The sequence below is a fragment of the Sceloporus undulatus genome, chromosome 9 (assembly GCF_019175285.1).
Source record: "Sceloporus undulatus isolate JIND9_A2432 ecotype Alabama chromosome 9, SceUnd_v1.1, whole genome shotgun sequence".
Lineage (NCBI taxonomy): Eukaryota > Metazoa > Chordata > Lepidosauria > Squamata > Phrynosomatidae > Sceloporus > Sceloporus undulatus.
In genome coordinates, this window is record NC_056530.1 from 23,847,178 (window position 1) to 23,873,210 (window position 26,033).

General features: G+C 46.1%; 1 protein-coding gene and 1 long non-coding RNA gene across 2 annotated transcripts in view; one reads left to right on the forward strand and one right to left on the reverse strand.

The window, feature by feature from the left end:
* The first annotated feature begins 371 nt into the window (after positions 1-371).
* Positions 372-26,033, forward strand: part of EXOC3L2 (exocyst complex component 3 like 2) — a 28,882-nt gene continuing 3,220 nt past the window's right edge. The window contains 12 exon segments of the mRNA XM_042440627.1: positions 372-882; positions 7,886-8,598; positions 14,685-15,351; positions 16,454-16,568; positions 18,370-18,480; positions 19,010-19,036; positions 19,038-19,111; positions 20,507-20,617; positions 21,184-21,319; positions 22,698-22,820; positions 23,446-23,601; positions 24,351-24,472. Coding sequence (XP_042296561.1) covers positions 659-882; positions 7,886-8,598; positions 14,685-15,351; positions 16,454-16,568; positions 18,370-18,480; positions 19,010-19,036; positions 19,038-19,111; positions 20,507-20,617; positions 21,184-21,319; positions 22,698-22,820; positions 23,446-23,601; positions 24,351-24,472 — 2,579 coding nt within the window. The 5' untranslated portion in view covers positions 372-658.
* On the reverse strand, positions 3,265-26,033 carry LOC121915957. Its single transcript, XR_006100768.1, has 3 exons — positions 25,563-26,033; positions 7,141-7,231; positions 3,265-3,402 (listed from the first exon to the last, which is right to left on the reverse strand). It is a non-coding gene; the product is annotated as an uncharacterized LOC121915957 (long non-coding RNA).

Below are 26,033 nucleotides of genomic sequence, written 5' to 3' on the forward strand. Positions count from 1 at the left end.
GTATAAAATTACTTATGAGTTTATCACACAAAGGAGATCCAGAGTTTATCCTGTGAACATCCCAGAAGAAAAGCACGTAATTATGCAAAACGGTTTCACACAGCGTCGCACAAAACCTGCCATTAAAGAGATTTTGGAGACAATGCATTTCCAATCTCACTTTATTTGCGCAACTGAGTGTGATATTCATTTGTGCATTTCCTCACCACTTGCACTTCGTTTGCGGGATGCTTTAAATGCATTTTAATCTCTCTTTAATCTCAAAATTAGCCCCAGTGTGATAAACTCCTTACACAGCTATAACCAAACTTGTTTATTGATGTGCTTCTTGCCAAAAGAAACAACAACCCTTCATTGAGTTGCCTTGCCATAAATCAGAAATGACTTGAAGGCACACAACAAACCAAACCAAACCATTTGTAGTGAGAACAGCCAGACCTGGACAAAATGCAGATTTGGGACTAATGCACAATTTTTAAACACCTTTTCCTGATGAAGAAGCCCATGAGCTTTGAAAGCTTGCAGCATGCGTTTTGTACATTTGGGGTTAGACCAATAAAGGCACCGGTGTTTTGTGGATTTTGGATGTTATAGTGCTCTGATCCAAAGGGTTGGCCTTCTCTGTTTTTTGAGGAGGAGATTGCTCTGGGTAGGTTTTATGAAGCTGACAAGTTTCATCCCTTTTCCATCTTGGATCCTGGGAGGGGCCTCCTCTGAAAGAAGAACTCCCCTTCTTCTCCTTCTCAGCAGCATCCTCTCTCTCTGCCTGAAGCCTAGTGGCCAAAGGATTGCAGAGCTGCTGGAGAGACCTCAGCCCTTGTGGCATCCTGCAAGCGGAGCATGGACTGAGAGCATCACTGCTGGTGCCCAGCAGATCCAAAGGTAGGAGCAGCTTGGGGAGCTGGGGTGGCTTAGCCTGGGGAAGGGAAGGTTGAGAGGAGATATGAAAACCATGTTCAAATCTTTGAAAGGGTGTCATATGGAAGGACTGCCATATGAGAAGGATGTGGAGCGTGTCCAGAAGAGGGTGACCAAAACGGTGCAAGGGTTAGAAGCCACCAAGCCCTATGAGGAATGACTTAGGGAGATTGGGGTGTTTAGCCTGTGGAAGGGAAGAATAAGAAGGGATATGATAACCATGTTAAAATCTTTGAAAGAGTATCATATGGAAGGGTTGCCATCGGAGAAGGATTTGGAGCATGTCCAAAGGAGGGTGACCAAAACGGTGAAAGGTTTGGAAGCCACCAAATCCTATGAGGAATGACTTAGGGCTCTTGGGATGTTTAGCCTGGAGAAGGTTAAAGGGTGACATGATAGCCGTGCTTAAATATTTGGAAGGTGTCATATGAGAAGGGTCAGTGCTCAATATTCTTGGACAAAGAGTAGTACTCTGTTCCTTGGTCTTTCCAGAGAGGTTTTCCGGCTGCCCTCTGTGGCTTTACCTGGAAGGTGCTCAAAGGAACATTGTTTTTGCACATTCATTGTGTGTCCAGTTTTGCTTTGTAAAAACTCCATTGGGGTGAGTTTTTGCGATTCTTTATAAGGTGTCGTGTATTGGTGTTGGTGTGCAAAAGTGTGCAGTTGATGCATCTTGCTTCTTCTAGTCTACACATAACTAAACACATGCTGAGAGACACAACGTGCAACAAACCAGTCCCCTGGAACCCCCCCCCCCCCAACTGCTCAGCTCTGTTGTTTTGATCCGCTGATAATGCAGTAATTCTTTTTCCAGTATGTTAAGTTTTGTTCAATTAAATAAAATGCCCTTCATTGGAGGGAATTAAATGTTGCTAAATTGCAAGACGACTCACCTTTTGGTTTTGCAAATCAGACGAAGGAGGAGATGGTGGGAATCCAGAAACCAAAGACCGTCTCCCTTGCCTTTGGGCAGCCGTTGGCCATAAAGTAATGAGTTTTACAACCGTGCCCCTATTTTCTCCTGGCCAAGGATGCAGGGCATGCTTTTCAGTGTTCAGATGTCCCATCGCACATTTATTTGCTTTCCCAGACACAAATCTGATTCCAATAGAGCAGAAGTGAAGAAAGCAAGGACTTTGGGTCTCTCTCTATGCTGTCCCCCCCCAAAAGAAACCCCATAATAATAATAATAATAATAATAATAATAATAATAATAATACTAGTTAGAAAAATGTTTTATATTTCTAGGAGTCAGCCTCATTCAGAATTGGGGAAGCAGGGAGGGTTAGACTGAAATGCTTTAATTGCTTTCTCTCTTTTAATGGCATTTTCTCTTTTAAAATATAGTTTTACATCATTTTAATATTGTCAGTATTTGATCCCATTTTAATGCTCACATTTTGTTATGGATTTAGCCATACAGGACGCGTGCCCCTTATCTGAAATGCTTGGGACTAGGAGAAGTGTTTGGGTTTCAGATTTCCCCCCCCAGATTTGGGAATATCTACCTATGAGATATCTTGGAGATGAGACCAGCTCTAAACACAGTACAGAATTAATTTATGTTTCCTATACACCTTATAGGCATATTATAAGCATTGATGTGGAATATTATAAGCAATACTTTTGTGCAGGAGGCAAAGTTTGTGTGCCTTGAACTATCGAAAGCAAAAGGGTCACTATCATCTCAGCCATCCATAGGGAGCACTTTCAGAGGTCAGAATTCCAGATAAAGGAAGTTCAACCTGTCCTGGTCTTTTAAATTGCATGGGGCTTTGAATCCCAGCTTTGGGGAAAAGTTGGAATAATAATAATAATAATAATAATAATAATAATAATAATAATAATATCCTGTTTACATGCTTGCCTACTGCTTAACTATTGTATTTTATATGGAATTGTTTTATTGCTGTAATCCCGTCTTGATCCGCAGGGAGAGACAGAAAATATAAATCATCATCATCATCATCATCATCATCTTCTGGTCCACTTATAAACCATCTCTCTCTCTCCCTCTCTCTTATCACGCAAACTCACATCTATTTTACTCAACCCCCAGTTGCTATCTCTTTCCAGCATGACCTCCTATCGCCTTCCAACATCCCTCTCTCCGCAGCTGTCCATCTCCTTTCGTACATACCCTGATGGACTTTACTGTACATAAACACAAACTATATTACAAGTTATGTAACATCACAGGGAACGCACTCCCTTGCGACACTACCTGGCGCACAGATGTGTGTCTATCTGTGCTTCAAGTATTCTGTCAATTTATGGCGACCCACGAATCCCAGAGGATATCTCAAGGTAAGGGATACTCAGAGGTGTTTTTACCTGTTCCTTCTTCTGAAATAGAGCCTCCAGTATCTGGTATGCGTTGGTGGTCTCCCATCCAAGCGCTATCCAGGATGGCTTTGCTTAGCTTCCAGGATCAGATGGGATCAGATGCTGTCTTTAGGGCATTGAGATAGCACTGTTCAAACACTAAAGGAGAAAAAGAGCAGTTCAAGATGATTAAGGTCCAAACTAAGCATCTTGCAGGGTTTAATGTCAGCCTGGATCGATACTTTCTTCTATTCTAAAGTCTGGGACCCAAATCAGTGAATATAAATGACAAAGAAGGGGATTTCAACTATGCATTAGGAAGTACTTCCTGATGGTAAGAATGGGGAAAGACTACTTTTGGAGCGAAGTGGGCTCCGCTTCATTATTTCAAATAATAATAATAATAATAATAATAATAAATTTTATTTATATACCGCTTTTCCAAAAAGATCAAATAGAAATTGGGTGGCCATTGGACAGGAATACTTGAGATGTGGGTTCCTGCATTAGCAGTTGGTCAGACTGGATGACCGTTGGGGGTACCTTCCCAGTTCCCACAATTCTTTTATGATTCACAGTAATGGAAAGTGATAGAAAGGCCTCGGGTTTGTTAGGGTAATGTTTAAAAAATGCTACAGATTCTGCGTTGTTTTTGCTGCAAGTTCTTCTGAATGTGCGCAGAGTTGGTTCCTGGAGATGCAACCAGTTCCTACATCTGGGATTAAGGGGGTATATGCAGGAATGGTAGAAATGCTTGACCTCTTGCACACAGGCTGCTTGGAAGTGACTGCTTGCAAAAAGGAAAAATTACTACCCAAAGTGGCAAAGACGTATGGACAAAGTAAGTTAACGATAGTAGGATAGCCTGACCCTACCTTGGGTGTTGCTTATACATTATAGGGGCTGTTTGCGTGCATGTACACTCACATACACACACACAAATGCTGCTTCCTTCCTCTCCATCCTGGTGTGTGTAATTTCCTTGCAACCTCTTCTATCCAGTGTGGAGCTACTATGACTCAGGGTGCCTTGGATTATCGGACTTGCTGGAAGGAGAGGCCCAGCCCTTGCTACTTCCAGGCAGCCGAGACCAGCTTCCTATTGCCCACCAAACATAAGAACAAACAGAGTCTCCCATTAGGGTATGTGCATTATGGTATGCATATATGGGACACGCAGAAGAGGACATGCAAGAGTAAGAACTAGGCCAGGGTGGTTCAGACCCAAAGTTCACATCTGCCACAGAGTCCTGGATGGCAACAGCAAAGACCCCAAGACACTTGTGCATCTGAGTGCAATGTCTGGAATTTATATGACTCCCCGGCACAAGATCTAGTGACAGCCATTGGCTTAAGGAAGCCTTAGCAAAAGGATTAGACAAATCCAGGCAGGAGACGGAAAAGAGCTTCCATCTTCAATGGCACTCTGCTTCTGAATGCCAGTTGATAGTTGCAGAGGGGAGGTTGCCCTGCTTTGGGCTCCCCAGAGACATTTCATTGCATGGATGTCTCAGGAACAAATGGGAGGGGGTTTATTCCACCATTTGGGGGTGATGTGCCCCTTGCAAAACCCTCCATGAACCACCTCTGGCTGCTATGAGGGAAAGGATGTGCTTGTGTGCGTTGTGTACCTTTAAGTCACCTGTCATTATGGCAACCCCATTAATTGCACAAGGTTTCCTTAGGCAAGGGATAGCCAGAGGTGGTTTTGCCAGTTCCTTCCATTAAAACAGAGCCTCCAGCACCTGGGATTCCTTGGTGGTCTCCCATCCAAATACTAATCAGGATGGACCCAAGATCAGATGAGATCTGCTCGCTTTGGGATGTTTGGAAAGGCTTGATCTTGGAGCATCTCAAAGAGTGCTCCTTTGTTGCTATGAATTTCACAGGGTTTTCTTAGGCAAGGAATCTTCAGAGGTCCTTTGGCCCCTTCCTTCCTTAAAATCTAGCAGTCTCCCTGGTATTTGCTGGTGGTTTCCCATCCAAGGACCAACCAGGGCTGACCCTGCTTAGCTCCCCCAGTCAGATGGGATCTGGTACCTTAAATAGGAGTATTTAAGCTCTTAGAAATGTGGAGTGTAGAATGGGTTGGAATCCTTATTTGGAGGAAGGGTCCATGTCCTCCTTTTGTCCCATTCCCCATAGATGCGCATCTGATTTGGCTAGTTTTGTTGTTGCTGAAGGGAGAGGATCTGTATGGCTAGAAATCTAGGGATAAAAGGGAAATTTCATTGGGAGTCAGGGTGCTCCTTTTGGAGGGGCAATGCCCTTCTCACCAGCCTGGGCCTCTTTGACCCCTTTGCTTTTAAATGCCAGGAACTGGATCAGATGAGGATATGTTGCAATGCTACTGCCTTCTCTTTATTCCTGGCTTTTGCAGGGATTGACTGCTGGCTCCCTTCCTGGAAGGCAGGCAGGTTAAAAGGAAAGCAGTCACATGGGAAAGAGGAGGGTCTGAGTCTGACAGGTAAAGAGCCTGCTGCTGCTGTCTCAGCTGCCCTTTGGAGCACTTTCTGCCTGTGCGCAACCAGTGCATCTGGTGCGCAGAGCTGGGGTCTCCTCTTGCACTGGAAGGAAGGATGGAGAGTCCTCAGGTAGGCTTGGGCTTTGCTTTAAAAGGTCTTTCCAGAAGGAACTTTCTGCTCCCAAGGTGTAGTATGATGATGCATGGTTTAAACTTCTAAGTGGAAGTCTTGCCTTCTTTTAAGGAAAGTTCACGCATACACACCGGGTGACCTTGGGCAAGGCACACTTTCTCACCTGCAGAAGAAGGCAATGGCAAACCACCTCTAAACCTCCTTTGAACAATGTGAAATCGAAGGCTTTAGTGTTATGTGGCCATATTCTAGAAGAGTTTGTTCCTGATGTTTCACCAGCACCTTCAGAGAATCTTCTCTGAACACCCCTGATCCCCAGTGTGCAACTCTTATTTGGGGTTTAGATAGCCAGGGACCTTATAAACAAAGCTAATAATAATGTAATATAATAATAGCAAGTCTCTTCAGTCTGTGCAGAAATAAGTTAGAATAAAGTTGATGCAATAAAGTTCTTGTTGTTGTTGTTGTTGTTGTGTGCCATCAAGTCATTTCTGACTTATGCCAGCCCTAAGGCGACCCTACCCTGGGGTTTTCTTGGCTGGATTTGTTCAGAGTAGGCTTGCCATTGCTTTGCCCTGAGGCTCAGAGGGTGGGACTTGACCAAGTTCACCCAGTGGGTTTCATGGCCAAGCAAGGAATTGAACCCTGGTCTCCAGAGTCTTAGTCCAATGCTCAAACCAGGACACCATGCTGCGTTTCCCAGTTCATAGTTAATAGTCCGGGGGAGAAGTCAACATGGAATACATTTGTGGCGTTATGCATCTTCAAGGAGACTCTGAGTTATAGTGACATTTTCATAGGGTTTTCTGGACAAGATTTGTTCAGAGGAGGTTTGCCAATGGCTTCTTCTGAGGGTGAGAGAGTGTGACTTGCTCAAGGTCTCCCAGTGAGTTTCCATGGCTAAGCAGGGATTTAAACCCTTGTCTCCTGGAATCCTAGTCCAATACTCAGACTATTGCGTTGTGCTGGCTCTCTGAGTTACGGTGAATCTTTCGTAGTAAGATTCTCTTGGAAAGGTTTGACATTGCCTTCCTCTAATTCTGACAGTAGGACTTGCCCAAGGTCACCCAATGGTTTTCCGTGGCTGAGCGGGGATTTGAACCCTCCTCTCTTGGAGTCGTAGTCTAACATTTGGAGTGCTAGACCATGCTGAAAGGGGGGAATTTTAACTCTTGGGTTTGTGATAAATTGGCATTTAAACTTAAGTTAAATGCTTTGCATGAAAAGCCTTTAACTTTGAGGTAGCAGTTGGAATCTTGTGACTGAGCTATTATTGTATTTCAGACATTGCTTGCTCTCACCTGTCCTTGTTTTCATCCGCGAAATATTGGCAGGTATGCATTACATGTGTCAAACAACAACCTTCTTTCTCTGGTGCTTCAAAAGGCGTTGCTGAAACAGAGAACAGATGCAAAAAGCAGTTTTCAGTATGAAGTTGGCAATAGATGGGGGCCAGGAGCACTAAACCTTTGACTGGGTCTCCTTGAAGCAACCTTTGCCATGGCGGTCCCAGATACAAAACTGGTTTTGTCCCCTCGGGAAGCATTGCCGGCGGATGGTGGTTAGATGTTCTTCAACCTTATAAGAACATCTTGTTTTCAGGCAGGAGGCCTCAAAGTGGTTTTGGACAGCAGCCATAGAAAGATAGGGGCCCTGACTCTTCCAAAGTTTAGTTTTATTTGTTTTCTTGTTTAGGTTATGTCTTGCCTTTCTCACAAAAGCTGCCTATAAGATAAAACAAAGTGTCTGAAACCGTATGTAGTAAGTTTATAAAGCCATTGAACAGCCAGTCCAGTTGAAAACATTGATTTAAAACCATCCAAAACACATTCAATAACTAATGCATATTGAACAATGCTGCACACGGGGTGAACATTTTTTACTCCAGCTAGTTAAAGGCTGAAGGATTGCAGTAGTCCCAACATTTCTGCCAATTTGACTATGGTTTTGTTGAGTTCTGAAAAATAAGATTTTGCAAAGCAACTTATCATCCTGTAATGCTCCTACACATCACCGCCTGACCACTCTTGTCCATTGCTTTCCCAGGTCCTGCAGAACAAGAGCCGCCATGCCGGTCCTTAAAAACCCCCGCAAGCTTAAGATGGCCAATGGAGATGCTGCCAGCAGGAGCGGGACTCTGATTCTGGAAAAAGAGAGCCAGAGTACCAACCCCTTTGAGGAAGACCTCGAAGAGAATGAGAGAGACTCTTTCCTTGGGAACGTCTCCCCCGACAGCAGGAACCCTTCCCCAGAAGGTGGCCAAGAGGATTTCGAGCGCGGCCTTTTCAACGGCAGCCCCGAAGAGCACTACCGGCGCAGAGCAACCCTGGAGAGGCTGGTGGGTTTGTCTCCCTTCCGCATAGGGAAAGGCAAGAAGAGCGTGGAGAAGAAGTCCCCAACCAGTGGGGAGAAAGGGTGGGACCGGAGGTCCTTCTTGGGACGGATGATGACCCCTTTGACGGACGGCAACCTGGGCCTGAGGTCCACTGAGAAGAGGAAATCGCGCCGCTGCTCAGAGGACTTCAGCCTCCTCCAGCGTTTCAATGGGCGCCGCAAGGAGAGCCTCTACAGTTCGGACTGCGGGCTGGCCGAGAAGGAGAACGGCGGAGCGGACACCATGAAGCGTTTCCTCAAAATCGGGCTGGGGGCCAAAGTGCGCAGGGCCTCCCTGGTGGAGAAGCTCAACCAGGCGGAGGTGGCTTCGGAGCCAGCACCTGTCATGGAAGAGGTGGAAGTCAAGCCCAAGGAGCCTCTCTCAGGTAAGTCTGGAACCAGTCTTCACCTAGAGCAGAGCTGGGGTGAGTTCCTCTCACTTTCGGGGACTGCAGCTCCCCTTGGTGTTTCTAGTCCAGAAAAGTCATTTTCCCAAGTTTGGATCAGTAGCAGATGGACTGCTTGCCATCATAACTACAACTTGTGGTTGTTCATGTACAGCAGTGGTCCCCAAACTTTGGTTCTCCGGATGTTTTGGACTTCCAGGATTCCTGACTGTTGGCCAAGCTAACTAGGGCTTCTAGGAGATGAAGTCCAAAACACCTGGAGAACAAATGTTTAGGAATCTCTAATGTACAGGATGAGCAGATGTCCTAACCACAAAGGAGGGCAAGTTGCCACAAAATGTAGAACATTCAAGAAAAGGGCAGGGCATCAGCAAAAAAAAAAAAAAAAAAGTAAAAATAGTAGTACAAATGTGAATTCGTGCTTCTTAGAGATGCTCAAAATGGAGGACATCCTGGGCAGAAAGTTGAAATGTCCTGGTAAAGGAGGACATTTGGTCACCCTGTTCAAGTCATGCACTCTCAGCCTCAGAGGAAAGCAACGGCAAACCGCCTCTGAACAAATCTTTCCAAGAAGACCCCACAATCGCAGCACCTTAGGGTCTACTTAAGTCAGAAGCGCACCCAACGATGGTGCACTGTCTGGCTAGTTCTGTTCTTGTCCATTATTCCTTCATAATGAGCTCTGCTGTCATCAAATGCTTGATGAAGAGGTTGAAATTGGTGCTTTGATTACTGAAAGCCTTGGCTCCTTGCAAAGTCTTCTTTCCCAAAGGACTGAACCAAAGTCCTGGCTTTCGTTGACCTCTAAGGCGGCCTGTTTACTCAGGTTATGGCCAGAGAAAAATCTAATGAGGGTTTTTTTTGCTTATGGGCTTTTTGGAGGGTTTTTTGTTTTGTCCTTGGCTTATTGTTCCAGCCTGATTGCCCCTCCTGATTGCAGGAGCCTCTGTAAAGAAAACTGGCCCATTGACCTTGCTGCTGGAGAATGCGGCCGGAGGGAAGGAAAAGGCCTCTCTACTAAGAGTTCTGGGGAGAAAGGAGAAACATGCACAGCTCTCATTCAACTTTGGTTCAGAAGCCTGGAAAGTGCTTTCCTTCCTCTCTCCAAGTTTTTCAGCGCCTGGAACAATTGGCCAACGATAGCCTCATCACCTTAGATTAAAGAACCCCGACACCCATCCACACCCATAGTATTTATAAAAAGGTCTTATGCAAAACAATAACCCACAACTTTTGCTCCGCATGTCAGCCCTGTCTGCCTTCCAGCGCTGGCAAGGGCGTCATTACGGGGAATGGGGAACATGGGCCGCACACAGTGACACCTTAAAGTGGGGTGACACCATTGCTCCCCAAACGTCTGCCATTTTGCAGAAATAGGTTGTAACATTTGCCTGTTGTTATTGTGCACCTTCAAGTCATTTTCGATGGATGGCAACCTATCACAGGGTTTTCTTGGCACGTGTCTTCAGAGAGGGCTTGCCACTGCTGTCCTTTGAGTCTGAGAGAATGCATCTTGCCCAACGTCACCAAATGGGTCTCCATGGCTGAGAAGAGGGAGAATCAAACCCTGGTCTCTTAAAGTCCTAATCCAAAATGAAACACCATCAATCTGGCCCCAATATGGTGATCCCTGGGGATGATGGTGGTTATCATTCCTCAACTAGAGAGTCGAAACTCCCTATTCTCATTTTTAGGAAAAACAGACTACCTAAGAAACAACCCTCCCTCCCCTCCAAATTTATTGAACCACTGACCATATTGGGAGCATCTGCACTGTAGAAATAATGCTGCTTGATACCAATTTAAGCCCTGGATTTCTGGTTTTATCAGGTCTTTAGAGCGCTAGTGCCTCACAGAACTACAAATCCCAGGATTCTGTAAGATGGAGCCATGGCAGCTCAAGTGGTCTCAAACAACATTATTTTTGCAGTAATGACATGCCATTAATGAGTGAAGGCTAAAAGAGTGGAAGGGTACAAAGCTGGGAAACTTTACAGTTTGGGGGACTGTCTCTCCCAGAATCCCCCACCAGCTTGAGCAATGGCCATGCTAGATGAAGAGTTCTGAAAACTGTTCTCCCAAACAACAACAGCAACAAAACCACTTTTCCAGGCAGTGGCCACCTGATCTTTGGATGACGGTAGCCACATTTTTAGAGTTTGATTCCATCTGAGGATTAAACCAGAGCCACTCCACGAACCCCCCTCCCCAGACTGAAGCCTGGTGATAAGGCAGGACAAGATTTCATGTCTGAAGAATGCGTCGTTTTGTCCGATGGCATTTCCTCTCTGCACCATTTACAGGGAGATTTAGGAAGTGACTTTTAACACTAGGTCAGGCTTGGGGGTGGCTCCATCAGTGGTCTCTGGCGGGAGATGCTGAAGGCTGCAAAATGGAAATTGCTATTTGTGCCATCTTCTTCCCAATTCTGGAAGGTATTTTCAGATGCCACGATGGGTGGGTGCGTGTGCTGTCCTGTTGGCACCCTTGCATCCAGATTCATCAGCCAGTCTGTTTGTCATTTGTACATTGACTTGAGCAGGCTAGCTGGGGAGAGAGGCTTGGCTGGTGAGGACATATATGAGGGCTTTCTTGGTGGCCGTTCCTTGGCTTCCAAACTCACTCCCAAGGGAGATTCAGTCTGCCCCAGAGGCATCACTAGGGGAGTGCGGGGGGTTCAGACCACACTGGATGACACCTCAGAAGGGGATGTCTTCCTTCCAATGTGGAGGGTACCATTGCACCTCTCTGCAGGTAGACCAGGACTTCCAGAGACAAAAGGTCCTGCGAATGACCTGGTCCACCTGCCCAGAAATGGCAGTAGTGTCCTGGCATACCATGATGAACTCCTGGAGACCTCTCCCATTGCCAAATGGTGCCTGGACCCCTTCAGGACATGCAAACAAAGCGGATAGAGTGGAACAACCCCAGACGCGGACAGTCGCATCAGTCCACCGACCATCAGCAGCAAGTAGACCCAAGCCTTTAATTTCCATAGCAGCCCAATCTACTCTTGAGGCTTTTGCCTGAGCCTCTTGGAAACGACAATATTCTGCCCCTTTTCTTCTTTCCCCTGCGGAGTAAACAGAGTGCAAACTACTTTTGCACTTTGAACTCAGTTTGCCGCAATGGAAGCAAGCTGAGAGTAAAAAGGGGGAAAGTGGGAGGAGGTGAGAGAAACTGGGACATTTTAGAAGCAGCTGAAAAAGTAAGAAGGCAGAGGGTTAATAGGGACTGTCCTTGCCAAATTGGGACAGCAGAGGGGTATGTGCTCTCATGAAATGGCCAAGTAACTTTCCCCAGCTCTCTCCATCTTTCCCCAAACATTTCTGAGAGCATCATCTGGTATGACTGTAGCATGGAATATCCCCATGCCTTTGGACTTCCTAGCCAGAAGGTGAATATTCCAAGCAAGCTCATTTAACCTTTTAAATATTAACCTGAGTGCATATGGCAGGGTCTGACGTTGGCAGTGCAGAAGCAGGAAGCACTAAGAAAACACTTGGGATATAAGTTTGGGAAAGGTTGCAAGGTGACATTGTGGAAGAACTGGGGATGGTCACAGTCCTGAGGATGTGAGCGGCCCCATGACTTGGCTCAAGGAACAAGGGAGCATTGTCTGTGCAGAGAGTCAGCATGTTGTCACTGGATAATAACTCGAGGAATTCCATCCCAACAGTCCAGAAGTTCTGCCATCATTTCGGCTCTCTGTAGGCAAGCGTTATTTCCCCCTTAAAATCACAACTTGGTCTCAGAGACATCACCGTATTAGTCTGGAATATCAGTCTGCAAAGGGATCTTGTGGCACTTTTGAGACTAAAAGGCATTGTAGAAGAAAGTTTGCTAGACATGAGCTACTTCATCAGATGTGTGGAGTAAAATGATGCCCAACAAGGGCATTTATAATCAGATTGTATAAATGCCAATGTGGCGCATTGGTTTGAGCATTGGACCATGACTCTGGAGACCAGAGTTCAATTCCCAGCTCAGCCACGAATCCAACTGGGTGCCCTTGGGCAAGTCACACCCTCTCAGCCTTAGGAGAAGGCAATAGCAATCCTCCTCTGAACAAATCTTGCCAAGAAAACCCCATGGCAGGCTCACCTTGGGTTATCATAAGTTGGAAATGACTTCAAGGCACACAACATCATCAACAACAATGAATACCTATGGAAATGCAAAATGTATGGGTATGATGATGAGGTGGCTTGACTCTGCATTTCCATAGATATTCATAGTGTCTAATGGGCATCATTTCACGCCATGTATCTGAGGAGGTAGACCAAGTCTGTGAAAGTTCATGCTTCAACTTCTTTTGCTCAGTTAGTCTCTAAAGTCTTTCACTGAGTCCAAGTTGGCTTGATGGCAGTTAATAGCAAGAGCAAAGGGTTCAGTCTGGGAGAGTGTGGGTCAGGGCTGGACAGATCCAGGAAGGAGGCCCTCCCAGGCCAGGGGTCTCCAGGAGATCTTGGGTTGAGGTTCAAGGCGCCAAAGTGCAGGAAGGAGCTGTCCAAAACCAAGTAATTCACTGCATGAAGGTCCAAAGCCGGGATATGTCTGAGAGGATCAAGATGAAAAGTGGTACTTGGCAGGCAGAAAGGGAAATGGACTGGAGGCAGACGCAAAAAACGTACCAGCCACATATATAGTCAAGATCGATGCCAGATTGTTGCTCAAGGAGAGCATTACTGAAAGCAGTTTTAAGCTGGGACAGATGAGGGAGAACCAACAAGGCTGGTGCAGTTCCCTTTATCCCCCATTTTGCAACACAAGGTACACACTTTGCAAAATGAAAACATGGACATATGTGGCCGAGCAACATCAGAGTATGGTCATAGCAAAAGTTAGGAATGAATAAGGACAGAGAAGCTACAGCAGTTTGCTTTTGCCTGAGATGACTGAGAAGGGAAGGATTTGTACCTCTTTCCATTTCTCTGTGTTCCTTACCTTTTATTATTTTTGCTTGCCTTCGTAAGAGGACAAAAAAGGCTAAGAAAATGGCTTAAACATTTCCATCAAAGTGCCTCTCTAAAATGCCATTTAAATGTCCAAAGGTGACAGTCGGTCACCTTTGAAAGGAATTAGATGCTATTACTTATTACACCACGAACGTCTTTGTACCCTCATTAACCTCCTGATGAATTGCAGGTAAACCATGTTTGGTTTTTTGCATTTTATGGTGTTTTTCCTTTTAAGGTTTTGTGTTTTATTTTGCACCATAAGAGTTTTAATGTTTGGTTATTGTAAAGCTCCTAGGCAGCTGAATGTGTGTGTGTGCGCGCCTTCATGTCTCCTGTGAACTTATGTTGAGGCTTTTAATGTCATACAATTGTCTTAGGCAAGAAATCCTCAGAGATGGTTTTGCCATTTCCTTCCTCTGAAATGCAGCCTCCAGTACCTGGGATTTTTTGGTGGTCTCCTATTCAAGTAATAACCAGGGCTGACCCTGCTTATCTTCCCAGGTCAGATAGAGCTGGTGACAACCCCAAAAACCTCTTAGGGTTTTCTTAGGCAAGGGATCCTCAGAGGCGCTTTGGCCATTTCCTTCCTCTGACATAAAGCCCACAGCGCTTGAGATCTGTTGGAGGTCTTCCATCCAGGTAACTAACCAGGGCTGAACATGTTTAGCTTCCAAGCTACGAAGGAACTAGCAAAGCCACCTCCAAGGATTGCTTGCTAAGGGAAACCCTATGAAATTTATAGGGTTGCCAGACCATTTGAAGGCACATGCCATCATGTCAGTGAGCCTGGGTGGCATAGTGGTCTTGAACTACAACTCTGGAGACCAGCATTCGAATCCTGGCTTGGCTATGGAAACCCACTGAGTGACTTTGGGCATGTCCCACTCTCTCAGCCGCAGACAAACCTCCTCCAAAGAAACACACTAAGAAAACCCCATGATAGGTTCACCTTAGGCTTGCCTTAAGTCAAAAATGACTTGGAAGCACACAACAACAACAACGACAGCAAAACCCATCGTGTCACCTCTCATTGTAACTCCCCAGCCCTGTATCTGTCACCCCAAAACTTTAAAAAAATATATCTCTTTCCTCTTCTGCTCTCAGTTCTGGAAATCCTGAGCCTCATCCAGCAACGGGATCTGCTGGTGGCCGACGAACACATCATTGAGCTGGAAGCAGAGTGCCAAGAGGACGGGCAGACGCAGAATTCGGAGAATGGCAGCAGCCTCGGCAGCAGCAACGAATGCCGAAATGATGGGTGCAGGAAGGCCAAAGACGTGGGTTTGCTCTATGAAGCCCTCCAGAAGGAGCTCTGGTCAGTCCTGGCGGAGTCCCTGGCGGCCAAGAGCACCTACCTGCCCCTGGAGCTCATGGTGCGTGTCATTGACCAGGAGGAGGACACAGACCGCAAGTGGATGGAGGCCCAGAAGGACGCGGCGGCCAGATCCGGACCCCGTCCTCGGTCCATGAAGAAGCGTTGGGCGGAGGCAGTGAACGAACTGGTCAAGCAGCGGCTGAGCCGGTGTGTGGAAGGCAGGGCTGGTCCCCTCGCCACCCAGATGGACAGGTTGGCCAAGTGTGCCCTGGAGGACTTGTGCACCGTCAAGTTCCACCTGCTCCATGCCTACCCAAAAGAGTATGAGGCTTTTGGTGTCTACCTTTGCAGCTACCATCAGGGCTTGGCCCAACACTTGGCTGAAGTGGTCCAGAAGACCTTGACCATCTCTGAGCTCTACTTTGTCCTGGACTGGAACAGCAACATCTACCAAAGGTAAGAAAGTCAGCCATTGACTCCCTGGATTGTAGAGTGGGAAGGAAACCTTGGGGTCACCTTGTCCCACCCCTCCATGAAATCCAACAGACTGTCCTTCTGCCCATCTCTCATCCATTTATCCAGCCCTGGCCAGTCTATCCTAACCACAAAAGTGGACAAGGCACTGCAAAAATGCAGGACATTCAAGAAAAATAACTTGTATTGCAAAATACAAGCTAAAAGCACTCATAGAAATTTAAATGCATGCTTCTTCGGCTGCATCCACACAGTAGAAATAATCCAGGCTGATACCGCTTTAATTGCCATGGCTCAATGCTATGGAATCCTGGGATTTGTATTTTGTGGTGGCACCAGAGCTCTCTGACAGAGAAAGCTAACTGTCTCACAAAACTACAACCTCCAGAATTTCATAGAATTGAGCCATGGCAGTTAAAGCGGCCCCAAAATGGATTATTTTTGCAATGCAGCCAATGTAACCAGACATAGGACATTGGCATGTGTGCATCGACTGTCTGTCTCCAAAGAGGAACCTGTGGCAGGTGGAACTAGGGGTGCATCTAGACTGTAGAAATAATGCAGTTCAAGTGCTGTAGCTCAATTCTATCAAATCCTGAAGTTTGTAGTTTTACAGGGTATTTTGTCATCTCTGCCCAAGAGGGCTGGTGCCTCTCAAAACTACACATTTTGGGTTCTATGGGGGGGAGCCATGGCAGTTCAAGTGGTGTCAAATTGCATTTATTTATTCTACTACTACTACTACTACTACTATTCTACTTATTCATATCCCGCTTTCCTCCTGGCATAGGGACTCAAGGCAGCTATTATTTTTACAACTCAGATGCACTGTTGGTTACTGGTAACCAACCTAAGCACCAGGTAGACCAGAGGGATTTGTAGTTTTCTGAGACACATAGTGTTCCCTGTCAGAGAGCTCTGGTGCCACAAGAAAGTACAAATCCCAGGACTTCATAGAAATGGCAGTTAAAGCGGTGTGAAAATGTATTATTTCTGCAGTGCAGATGCAGCCACCAACAGAAGCTTCTGCCCAAGGGATCCCTCTCTCATGCAATATCTCTGTCTCTGTTTTTCCATCACACAGAGAGGTTTTAGGACGGGCAGAGATTTCATCGCTGGTTAAGGGCCATGATCTGGGCCCATTATTGTCTCCGGAGACCCAGTTTAGTCTGGAAGAGGATTGCATTGCAGCCGTGAAGGTAAGAGCAAAAAGCAAAGTGCGCTGCGGAAGCAGACTTGCGACTTTAATGACTTCCTCTTCAACTGGGAAAACCAGAAAGTCCCTGATTTGTTTTAATCATTATTTTTAAAATTAATTTTGAACTTAAACAATGCAGGAATACAAATCATACCAAGTATTTGAAAACAAACACAAAAGAAATTACAAAGGCAAAGAGGGTTAAAAAGAAGAAGAGGAAAAACAAGGACCTGTATGATAATGTTTGAATAAAACTGCAATTAACACACCATAGTAAAACGCTAAATTAGATTAAACACCAGATACTAACAAAGACATCATAGCGTTTTGACCTCCTGGTCTGACTTGTAATGTATTTATTAATAGGGAGGAAAATGCAATAAAGGAGAAAATATATTTCTATCAACACAGATCTAACTGTGGATGCATCTACACTGTGCAAATAATGCAGTTTGATGCCACTTTAGCTGCCATGATTTGTAATTTGGGGAGGCATCACCAGTCTGTGGCAGAGAAGGCCAAAGACCCTGTAAAACCACAAATCCCAGGTTTCCATAGGATAGAGCGACAACATTTAAAGTGCATTATTTTTGCATTAATGGATGCAAAACCATGATTAGGCAGGTATTAAAACAAAAAGAACTGGGAAGCGCCTGTACTTCCAGGGACTTTCTTTTTCTTATCTGGATCAGTCCTTTGTGAGACTCCAGAGACCCAACATGCGACAGCAAATTAAAGCACATGGTGAACATGTGGAAGTCAAAATCCCCATCTTCACGCCTGTAATTGTTGAAAAATCTCCCATCGGACAGAAGCCTGTGTCCTGAGACTTTCAAGCAGAGATATGATTGCATTTTGGCAACGAGAAACAGGACTTCCCCAGCCATGGCCTTTTGGCTTTGGAACCAAATCCCAAAAGGGAACTCGCCTGGTGCCAACTTTGCCATCCTTTTGTAACCAGGCAAAACATTGGTCAGTTCACCTTTAGGGTTTTATCTGTTGTTTTCATCATTGGGTTTCTTTTACAAGGGTTAAAACGTCATGCTGGATGCACTCTTAAAACGACGCAGGGTGGTGCAAAATATGTTTCAAATGAATAAATGTGCTCCCTCTTCATGCAAACAGGAGAAAGTCCTTCGTAGTTGCTATCTCTAGTAAAACACCTTGCGTACTTTGTTCATTCTTGGCAAACTTCCCCAACCTCATCAGAGAAACTGGAGTTTATGTACTGAGTTTAGCAAAGCCTTTAAATAATGGAGCGGAGGACCCTAATGAGATTATAGATTAAATCCCCTTTATCCATAATTCCAAAATCTAAAATATTCCAAAAACCAAAACCTTTTTCATAGCCGGCTGAGAGAGCGACCCCTTTGCTTTCTGATGGTCCAGTCAGTGTACACAAACTCTTTCCGTGCACAAACTTATTTTAAAATGTTATGTATAAAATTCTTTTCAGGCTATGTGTATAAGGAGTATATGAAGCATAAGGGATTTTTGTGTCTTTAGACTTGGGTCCCATCTCCAGACCACACTGTATGTATATGCAAATAAAGGTATTCTGAAATCCAAAACACCTCGACTCACTAGCATTTAGGATAAGGGAGATTCAACCTATATTAGAAAGAGCTACTGACTTAATTAAGTGCAAATGGCTTTTGCGTGTTCAACCCAATTTGCAGCAATTGAAGGAAGCTGTAGACAAAGGGGGGAAGTGAACAGAGGAGAGAGAAACTGGGATATTATAAAAGCAGCTGAAAAAGTTGGGACAGCAGAGGATTAATATTTTTGCTGCTTGCTTCTAGGTCAAGATCATTGATGGCATGAACCAAGAGCTACAGAAGGAGGAAGAGAAATGGGTGCAAGAAAGTGAGAGCGACAACTTCCAGTTTGGCCTCTCCAGCAAAGTCATCATGGTACGACCAACTTTTGGCCTCCTGGAAGCAATGGGGCATCCAAGTCCACTGGCTTTTCCTTTCCTCCCAGGTGGTCATATAAAAAAATAAATAAAGAGACTGGTTTGTATCAAACCAGGGACTCATTTTAGCTTATCTCTCCCTAGAAAAGCAGGGCTCATGTGGTCGAGATGACTATGGTTATCAATGGGGAAAAATGGACCTGGTAGGAGAGGCTGCAGATGTTTGTTTTTGCCTGGGAAGGGCAAGAATGCACCCCTTTTCTTCTCTCCCCCTTCTGCTGAGTTAATGGAGTGCAAACCTTTCCCCCCTTTGAAATCAGTTTGCAGCGATAGAAGTAGCCAGAGAACAAAGAGGGAAAGTGGGAGGAAGAAAGTGAAACCGGGACATTTGAAAAGCAGCTGAGAAAGTGGGATGGCAGAGGGTTAATCAGGGCTCTCCTTGCAAACCAGGGCAGTTGGAGGGAATGGGATGGACTCTTCTGAAGACTCTTTTTCCGCAAACACTTGATCTTTCTCCTGCTTTTCAGGTGTTAAAGGCTCATGCGGACAAAGCCCCCCCAAATCACGGAAGACTTTGGGAGAAGGATGGCGCATTGTTGCCTGACCAGCCTTGCAGAATTCTTGCAGAGGTAAGACGGAGACACCTTTGAGATGGGGCCCAAGTCTGAACATGAAATTCATTTATGTTCCACATACACCTTATACAGTTAGCCTGAGAGTAATTTTATACACGGTATTTTAAATAATTTTGTGCATGAAAGTTGTGCAAACGCTGGACCATCGGAAAGCACTGTCTCAGCCACTCAAACATAAACAATTTTGGAATATTTCAGATTTCTGGATAAGGGAGACTCAAACTTTACTAATCTGCCAGGCAAACCCCTGTCTAAAAAATACAGTTCTCTTTCAGTTTAGCAGTTACTTGCAGGGCTTAGAAAAGTTTCCTTTGGGGAACTACACTCCCAGAATACTTCATCCAGGTAAAGGATCCTGAGAATTGTAGTCCTCCCAAAGGAACTTTTCAAACTTATAGTCATTTAACCATTTCAGATATGCCAATGTTTGGGAAAAAACTCTTCATTAAAAGGAAGGATAGTACATAAATCAAAGGGAGCTACAAATAAGCCTGCGAAACATGCCTGCAGTTGCCTTCCCATGGGACAAAAGCTACAATGGTTTGGTCAGAAAGTCAAGGAGGGTTGAAGGAAAACAGTGCACATTTTCCATTTCAAACTGGCCTCTGAGAACAGGGTTTACCTCTGGCTGCAAAAATAGCCGCTGTGCAAGGAAAAACCAGCAAGGTGGACCCACTGGAAAAGGCCCCGGTGTGGGGCTGAGACTCTGGGCTGGATGGCCCAAGCCCAGCCAGCAGCTATTTTAAGCCAGCTTATTTCCTGAAGTGCCTATTTCAGAGAAATCTCTGCATATCTGTGTTGTTATTGTCGTCCTTGTCATCTGAATAGATGCCGTTCGCTCTCCCTGGGGATGCTGAGATTATTTTAGAAACCACAGGAAGGTTGAAAAGTTTCATAACAGGGCTATCCCACTGGAAAGCCTGGGCTTAATGCCTTGAATCTAGGCTTGCAGTGATTCCCAAACTCTAGTCCTCCGGTTGTTTTGGACTTCAGCTCCCAGAATCCCAAACCATTGGCCAAGATGCATGAAGCTGCTGTGAGCTGAAGTCCAAAACACTTGGAGGACCAGAGTTTGAGAATCACTGGTCTGGGATTCTGGAGGCCAAAGTCCAAAACACTTGGAAGAGCAGAGTTTGGGAATCAGTGATCTAGAGGAAACAAGATTTCTTGTCTTCTTGCATCTAGCTCAGTGGTTTCCAGACTTTGGTCTTCCAGATGTTTTGGACTTCAGCTCCCAGAATTCCTGGTTGTTGGTCAAACCATGGTATGAAACGGTGCCATTCAATGGGAGATGTTTGCAGCTTGGCAGTGTTTGTCACCTTCATTTGATTCTGCTTTTTGTCCCTGCCTGGCTCCTTTCTTTCCTCCCTCTCTCCCCCACAATCCCAGTTTCCAGAGAAAGGTGGAAATTTTCCATGAGCGGCAAACCGAGAACGGCCTGGCGACCGACAGCTACATGGGCCGGACCATCATGCTGGTCAACTGCTGCCCAGCGTTCAGGTAGGAGTCTCCGATACCCAGCCTCCGGTACCACAGGCAAGTCAATGGGGCTTGTGTTCTTGGCGCATACACATACACACTTGCATGTGCCCATTGCAAACCATTCTGCCCCCACTCCTGTACTCTCAGTTCACGCCTAGCTTAATTTTTGTCCACGTGAACTTGAGTTCTGTCTGCCTGCAAAACATGGCGAGCACTGAAGTTGCAAAGAGTCTGATTCAATCTTGTGACTCTTTGCTGCCTCTGGACAAGTGGACTAGGTCCTTCCCAAGACGTAGTCTACCTGAGGAGTCCCCATCTTCCAAGATAGAGAGCCTTGGAAGTATATTCCACATAAGAAGGCAGCTCCTTCCCACCAGCACACCGGGTGAAACCCCATTTGAGTGTCACCAGTATGGTCTGCACCTCCCACACTCCCTTAGCGACACCCTGATGTTGGGCAAGACAACCATGCCGTCCCATAATGGGAAAGGAGATCAGATCCCAGCTAGCCTTCCTGGCTTTTAATGCCTTTCTGTTTCCCATTCATTTGCTGACAATCCTCTTGACAAGCATCTCTCCTTCAGAGACTACGCAGAGCGTTTGGCAAAGTTCAGCCGCTCTGAAAGTGAAGCAGGGAGGCGCCAGGCAAACTCCTCTCTGGACAAAGTGACCCGGCTGTGCAACAGAGTGCTGGCGGATCACCTCTTTCAAGAACTCAAGGTAATTGGGATGATCCCTGGGGTCCAAGTATCCATACAGCACCCCTGTTCTTGGCCCTTAGCCCCCAGCAGATCCCTTTAATCTCCCCTAGAGTCTCCTGGGTCTCTGTTCCCACTCCCTGCTGAGCTGCATGAGACCCTTTGAGATCCTCTAGCCAAGCTGCCACCATCCAATGAATCTACAATGAATTGCCCTTAGAACATACTGGGACTTGCTAAGGACTTATAGGTTCCTTCCCTTGCTAACCTAAGCAAGCAGCATCCGAGCTAAGGCACGTATATAGTGAGTACAGATACTTTTAAAGAAAATACTAATTCTAACTATACAGTATAGAACAATAAGTTATCATTTGTGCAAGGCCTCCCTGCCTTGCAGGTACAGAATACATAGTTACAAGACGTTCATTTCAGGCAAGCCAAAAGAGAAAAATCACAAAAGCCTAGATGCTCCAGCTCACACATTTCCTAAGCTACTCACACAGAGATGGGATCTACAGCCCTTGGTGGGTTTTGGATGCGAGGAGCTGGCCCCCATTGTCTAGCTGGGCCTGCATCCCCTGAGCCTGCCCTCTTTCTTGGCCCAGGCCCAACAGCTGGGCTCCCAAACAGGGAATGCTCACCAGGCCACATGGGCCACACGAGGGAAAGACTCAGGGCCACATGGGCCACACGAGGGAAAGACTCAGGGCCATATGGGCCACACGAGGCAAAGACTCCAGCCGCATAGTCTCAGAGGCCTTTTAAAACCTCTGTTGGGAAGAGTCTTGAAACTCCAGCTCCTGCTCAACCGATTGACCAGGTACAAGAAGCTGGGTACTTAAAAAAGGAAGGTGATTTTTAAAATGTATTTTAAAAATTTCAAAATTACCAGTAGAGTCATACTTCAGTGCATAAGGTAGCGGTGTTAATGGACCAGTCCAGCTACAAGAGATAACATTATCACTGAGATAATGTTTGCATTCAGTAGTTAGCCTGCCAACAAAGCCAGGGAACTAAAAAACTGCATTGGACTCATTTGAGAAACTCATGGAATGACCGTAGGGCAGTTACTCTATTTCAGACTAATCCATTTTGCTGGGCTGTTTTAATGATAGACACAAGGAGAACCACATGCAGCATCCTAAATTCCTTGGAGACACAGTGCAGTAGCAATTTCAAGAGTAAGAGTATCTGTTGGGTAGAAACTGGAGAAGTGGAAACTGTCAAGAAGGTGTTTTCTTCCCTCTAAAGGAACATTCTGTGAGTGAGATTTTGAAGGACTCTTGTCATCTGTTCCTCCAAACATGGACATTTGGGGCAAGAGATGGCTCTGTGTCTGACATGGCATCCCACAGCATCCTATGAACCTTATTTCCCGTTCTATTCTTCTTCTGAAACAGCCCTATTTCCACAAACTGATGAAAAGGAAGTGGCTCAACAACTCCGAAGCCTTCCCAACCATCATGGCGCTCCTCGGGGAACATGCCCAGAAGCTGAGTAAGATGAAGCTGGAACCCTACCAGGTGAGTGGTCATTCTGTGGCCACGCCAGGGAAACGTGTCCATTGCCACTTTGTGGTGGCTGTTCTTTTACATGCCAGGTCATTGTGGAAAGGACAGGAACAAGGGAACAATCGTGGTAACTTGATCCTTGCTGAGCTGGTGGTAAAAGTACATCACCATACAAAATCTGCAAAGCAGTGATACCTTTATTGGATCAACTCTGAAGCAAATGAAGAAACCAGGGATGTGAAGTTGAAAGCTTTTGTGGCTGGCATCCATAGTTTTTCGTGGGTTTTTCATGCTCTGTGGCCATGTTCTAGAAGAGTTTATTCCTCATGTTTTGCCTGCATCTGTGGCTGGCATCTTGAGGGATGCTTCGAAAGCATGCATCATGTATTTTATGCTTTGGAGTTGGCCCAATGAAAGTATTACTGCTTTGTGGTTTTTGGAATTTGCTGTATTTCATTGCATGGCCAATAAGGCTACCCCTGAATAGGTTTCTTGCTGGCAAGAGTGGGATGAAAAGACAACTGCTTATGCATGCCCTCCAGTAGTGCTTCCTCCTCCTTCTTCCAAATCTGGCTCCTGTTCCTGCCTCTGAGCTTGCCCTCCATGGCTTTGTGTTTGTTTGGTTTTTGCAAAGCAGATGCTGGTGAAGGAGGTCCACCGCCGGGTGCTCATTGAGTACGTCCGGCCCCTGATGCGAGTCCGGCTCATTTGCACCTCGTCCAAAATGAGGACCAAAATGGCCAACAAGCTGCGGAGCGAGGCAAAGCAGCTGCAGGAATTCTTCATCCAGCTGGTGAGTTTGGGAGCTGCGTTTTGCCAGTTCCTTCCTCTGAAAATCTAGCCTGCAGCACCTTTTATGCCTTGGTGGTCTCCCATCCAAGTACTAGCCATGCCTAACCTTGCTGTGTCCCTGTCTTTACATTCCTTTTGCACTTAGTTGCCCCGAGGGAACCTTTGTCAAAGTTGTTGTGCTTGCTGTTATTTTTGTCTTTTTTTAGGAGTAGTGGTCTCCCAAAGCAAAAGCTCAGGTTGGGGCAGATCCATTGGAATCAATGCAGTTGAGAAAGCAGGTGTTGTGAATGTACACACATCCCCCCCCCCGGGTGTTGTTGGCTTGCAAGTCCCAGCTTCCCCAGCCACCATGGTTAACAAGCAAAGAATGCATGCTGCGAATTGTAGCGCAAGAACATTTTCAAGGATGGCAGGATTCTGCCCCTGTGATAAAAGACCCAATTATTTCAATGGGTCTGCTGGGACTGCAATTGGCTTGGGACCCTGGCATTCCCCCGAGAAAGAGGGAGATTTTTGAAACCCTTCGCATCCCACAGCAAGGAGTTCCATAGATCATGTGCGACTCCCGCCCGGTGTGTGTGCATGTGCAAAAGTTCATTTCCTGGCGTTTGCTTGCAAACACAGCATGTTGGTTTTGCTGTTTGCAGTGAGGACAAGCGAGGAGTTGTCTATAATTAACTCCTGTCCCCGCTTTAACCTGCCAGCATCCCTTCCTTGACACTCAGCCCTGTCTCCCTCCCTTCCTTGCAGGAATCCAACTCGTCCTGGCTGGACTCGGTCGTGCCGCACCTGGCGGGGATCATTGAGCTGGAAGACACGCCGGCCATCCAGATGGAAGTGGGGTTCCTGGCCAGAGAGTTCCCTGACTTGCAGTGAGTGGGGAAACTAAGGCTGCAGCCACACTGGAGAAATAACTTGGTTTGGCACTGCATTAACTGCCTTGGATCATGGCTATGGAATTCTGGAAGTTGGAGTTTGTTCTGCTCTGCTCTGGACCCCACAACATACTCCAACTCCCAGAATCCCATAGCCTTGAGACAAGGCAGTCAAAGCAGTGCCAAACCGGGTTATCTCTCCAATGTGGATGCATATAGCCCAAGCTTACTTGGAGGGCTGGTAGTGGGAGCCTTGCTCAATGGGGATGCTGGGACATGTCCTGCACTCACCGGCATTTTACAAACAGCAGCCCTTTCCAAGTACTGGAAAGAAGCAGGTGAGAAAATACAGAGAACACCAGGGGCCTAGGAAGAGGAAACTCAGCTCTTTGGCCACAAAAGCAGACTGGTCCAATTAGGACATTTAGACCTTAGTAAGGATGGTTTTTCCAGGGAAAATGGAACAAAGGACCATCATCTACCCAGGGACATAATCAGGGAACATGGGAAACAGCATGGTGCATAGTCATATGCCCTCAATACACATTTATATTTATTTACTGGTTCAATCATCCTTAGCTGAAACGCTTGCGACCTGGACTGTTCTGGGTTTTGGAATAATAATAATAATAATAGTTGTTGTTGTTGTTGTTGTTTGAGTGTCGGGCTATGACTCTGGAGACCAGGGTTCGATTCTCAGCTCGCCTATGAAGCCCAATGGGTGATGTTGGGCAAGTCACACTCTCTCGGCCTCAGGGAAAGGCAATGGCAAACTTCCTCTAAACAAAGTTTGCCAAGAAAGCCCCACAATAGATTTGCTTTAAGTCGGAAATGACTTGAAGGTACACAACACACAGAGAGAATATAAGGGACCTTTAGTCTAGGCTCCTTGCTTCAAGCCAGAAGATAAATGCAAAGCATAGTGGAGGGTGAGTCTTGGAGCCATGAGAAATGGAAGGGGGAAAAGCCGCTAACTCATTGCATAGACCTTCTGGAGATTCTTTGCAAGCCCTGCAATGTATAGCAAGCCGCTGCTCTGCTTGGCGAGCTAGAGATTTGCACATAGAGGCCTTATTTTCTTACCCACCAGAACTGGAGGACTGGCTCCAGCATCTCCGTCCCGGAGATGACCCATGAGAACCAGAGCATCATCTTCCTCCCCACAAATGGAAGGTGATGCTCCAGAGAGTCCCTGGGGACCATAGCGGTTGTTCTCCTCCTTCCTTGCTGCCAGAGGGGTTTTTGGAAGCCCCCAAGTGTCACTGCCGGTTTCCCAGGAGGAAGGGGACGGTGAGAGTTATAAATACCCTCCCTTGGATGCGGCCCTGGCAGCGCCATTCAGATACCAGCCGAGGACTGCGTCACTCGGGGAGGGCGAAGCGCGCTTGGCCTTATCGCGTCTGGTCTGTTTGTTTTCCTTTCCATCTTCCTGCTTATTGCATCCTTAGGAATTGTTTTGGAGGCGACAGATTGCCTGTTAAGTGTGGCTGACGGACGTTTCCTGTTTTATCTGGAGCCTTTTGGGGTTGTTGTTTCTTGAAAAATTTAAAAAAGTAAA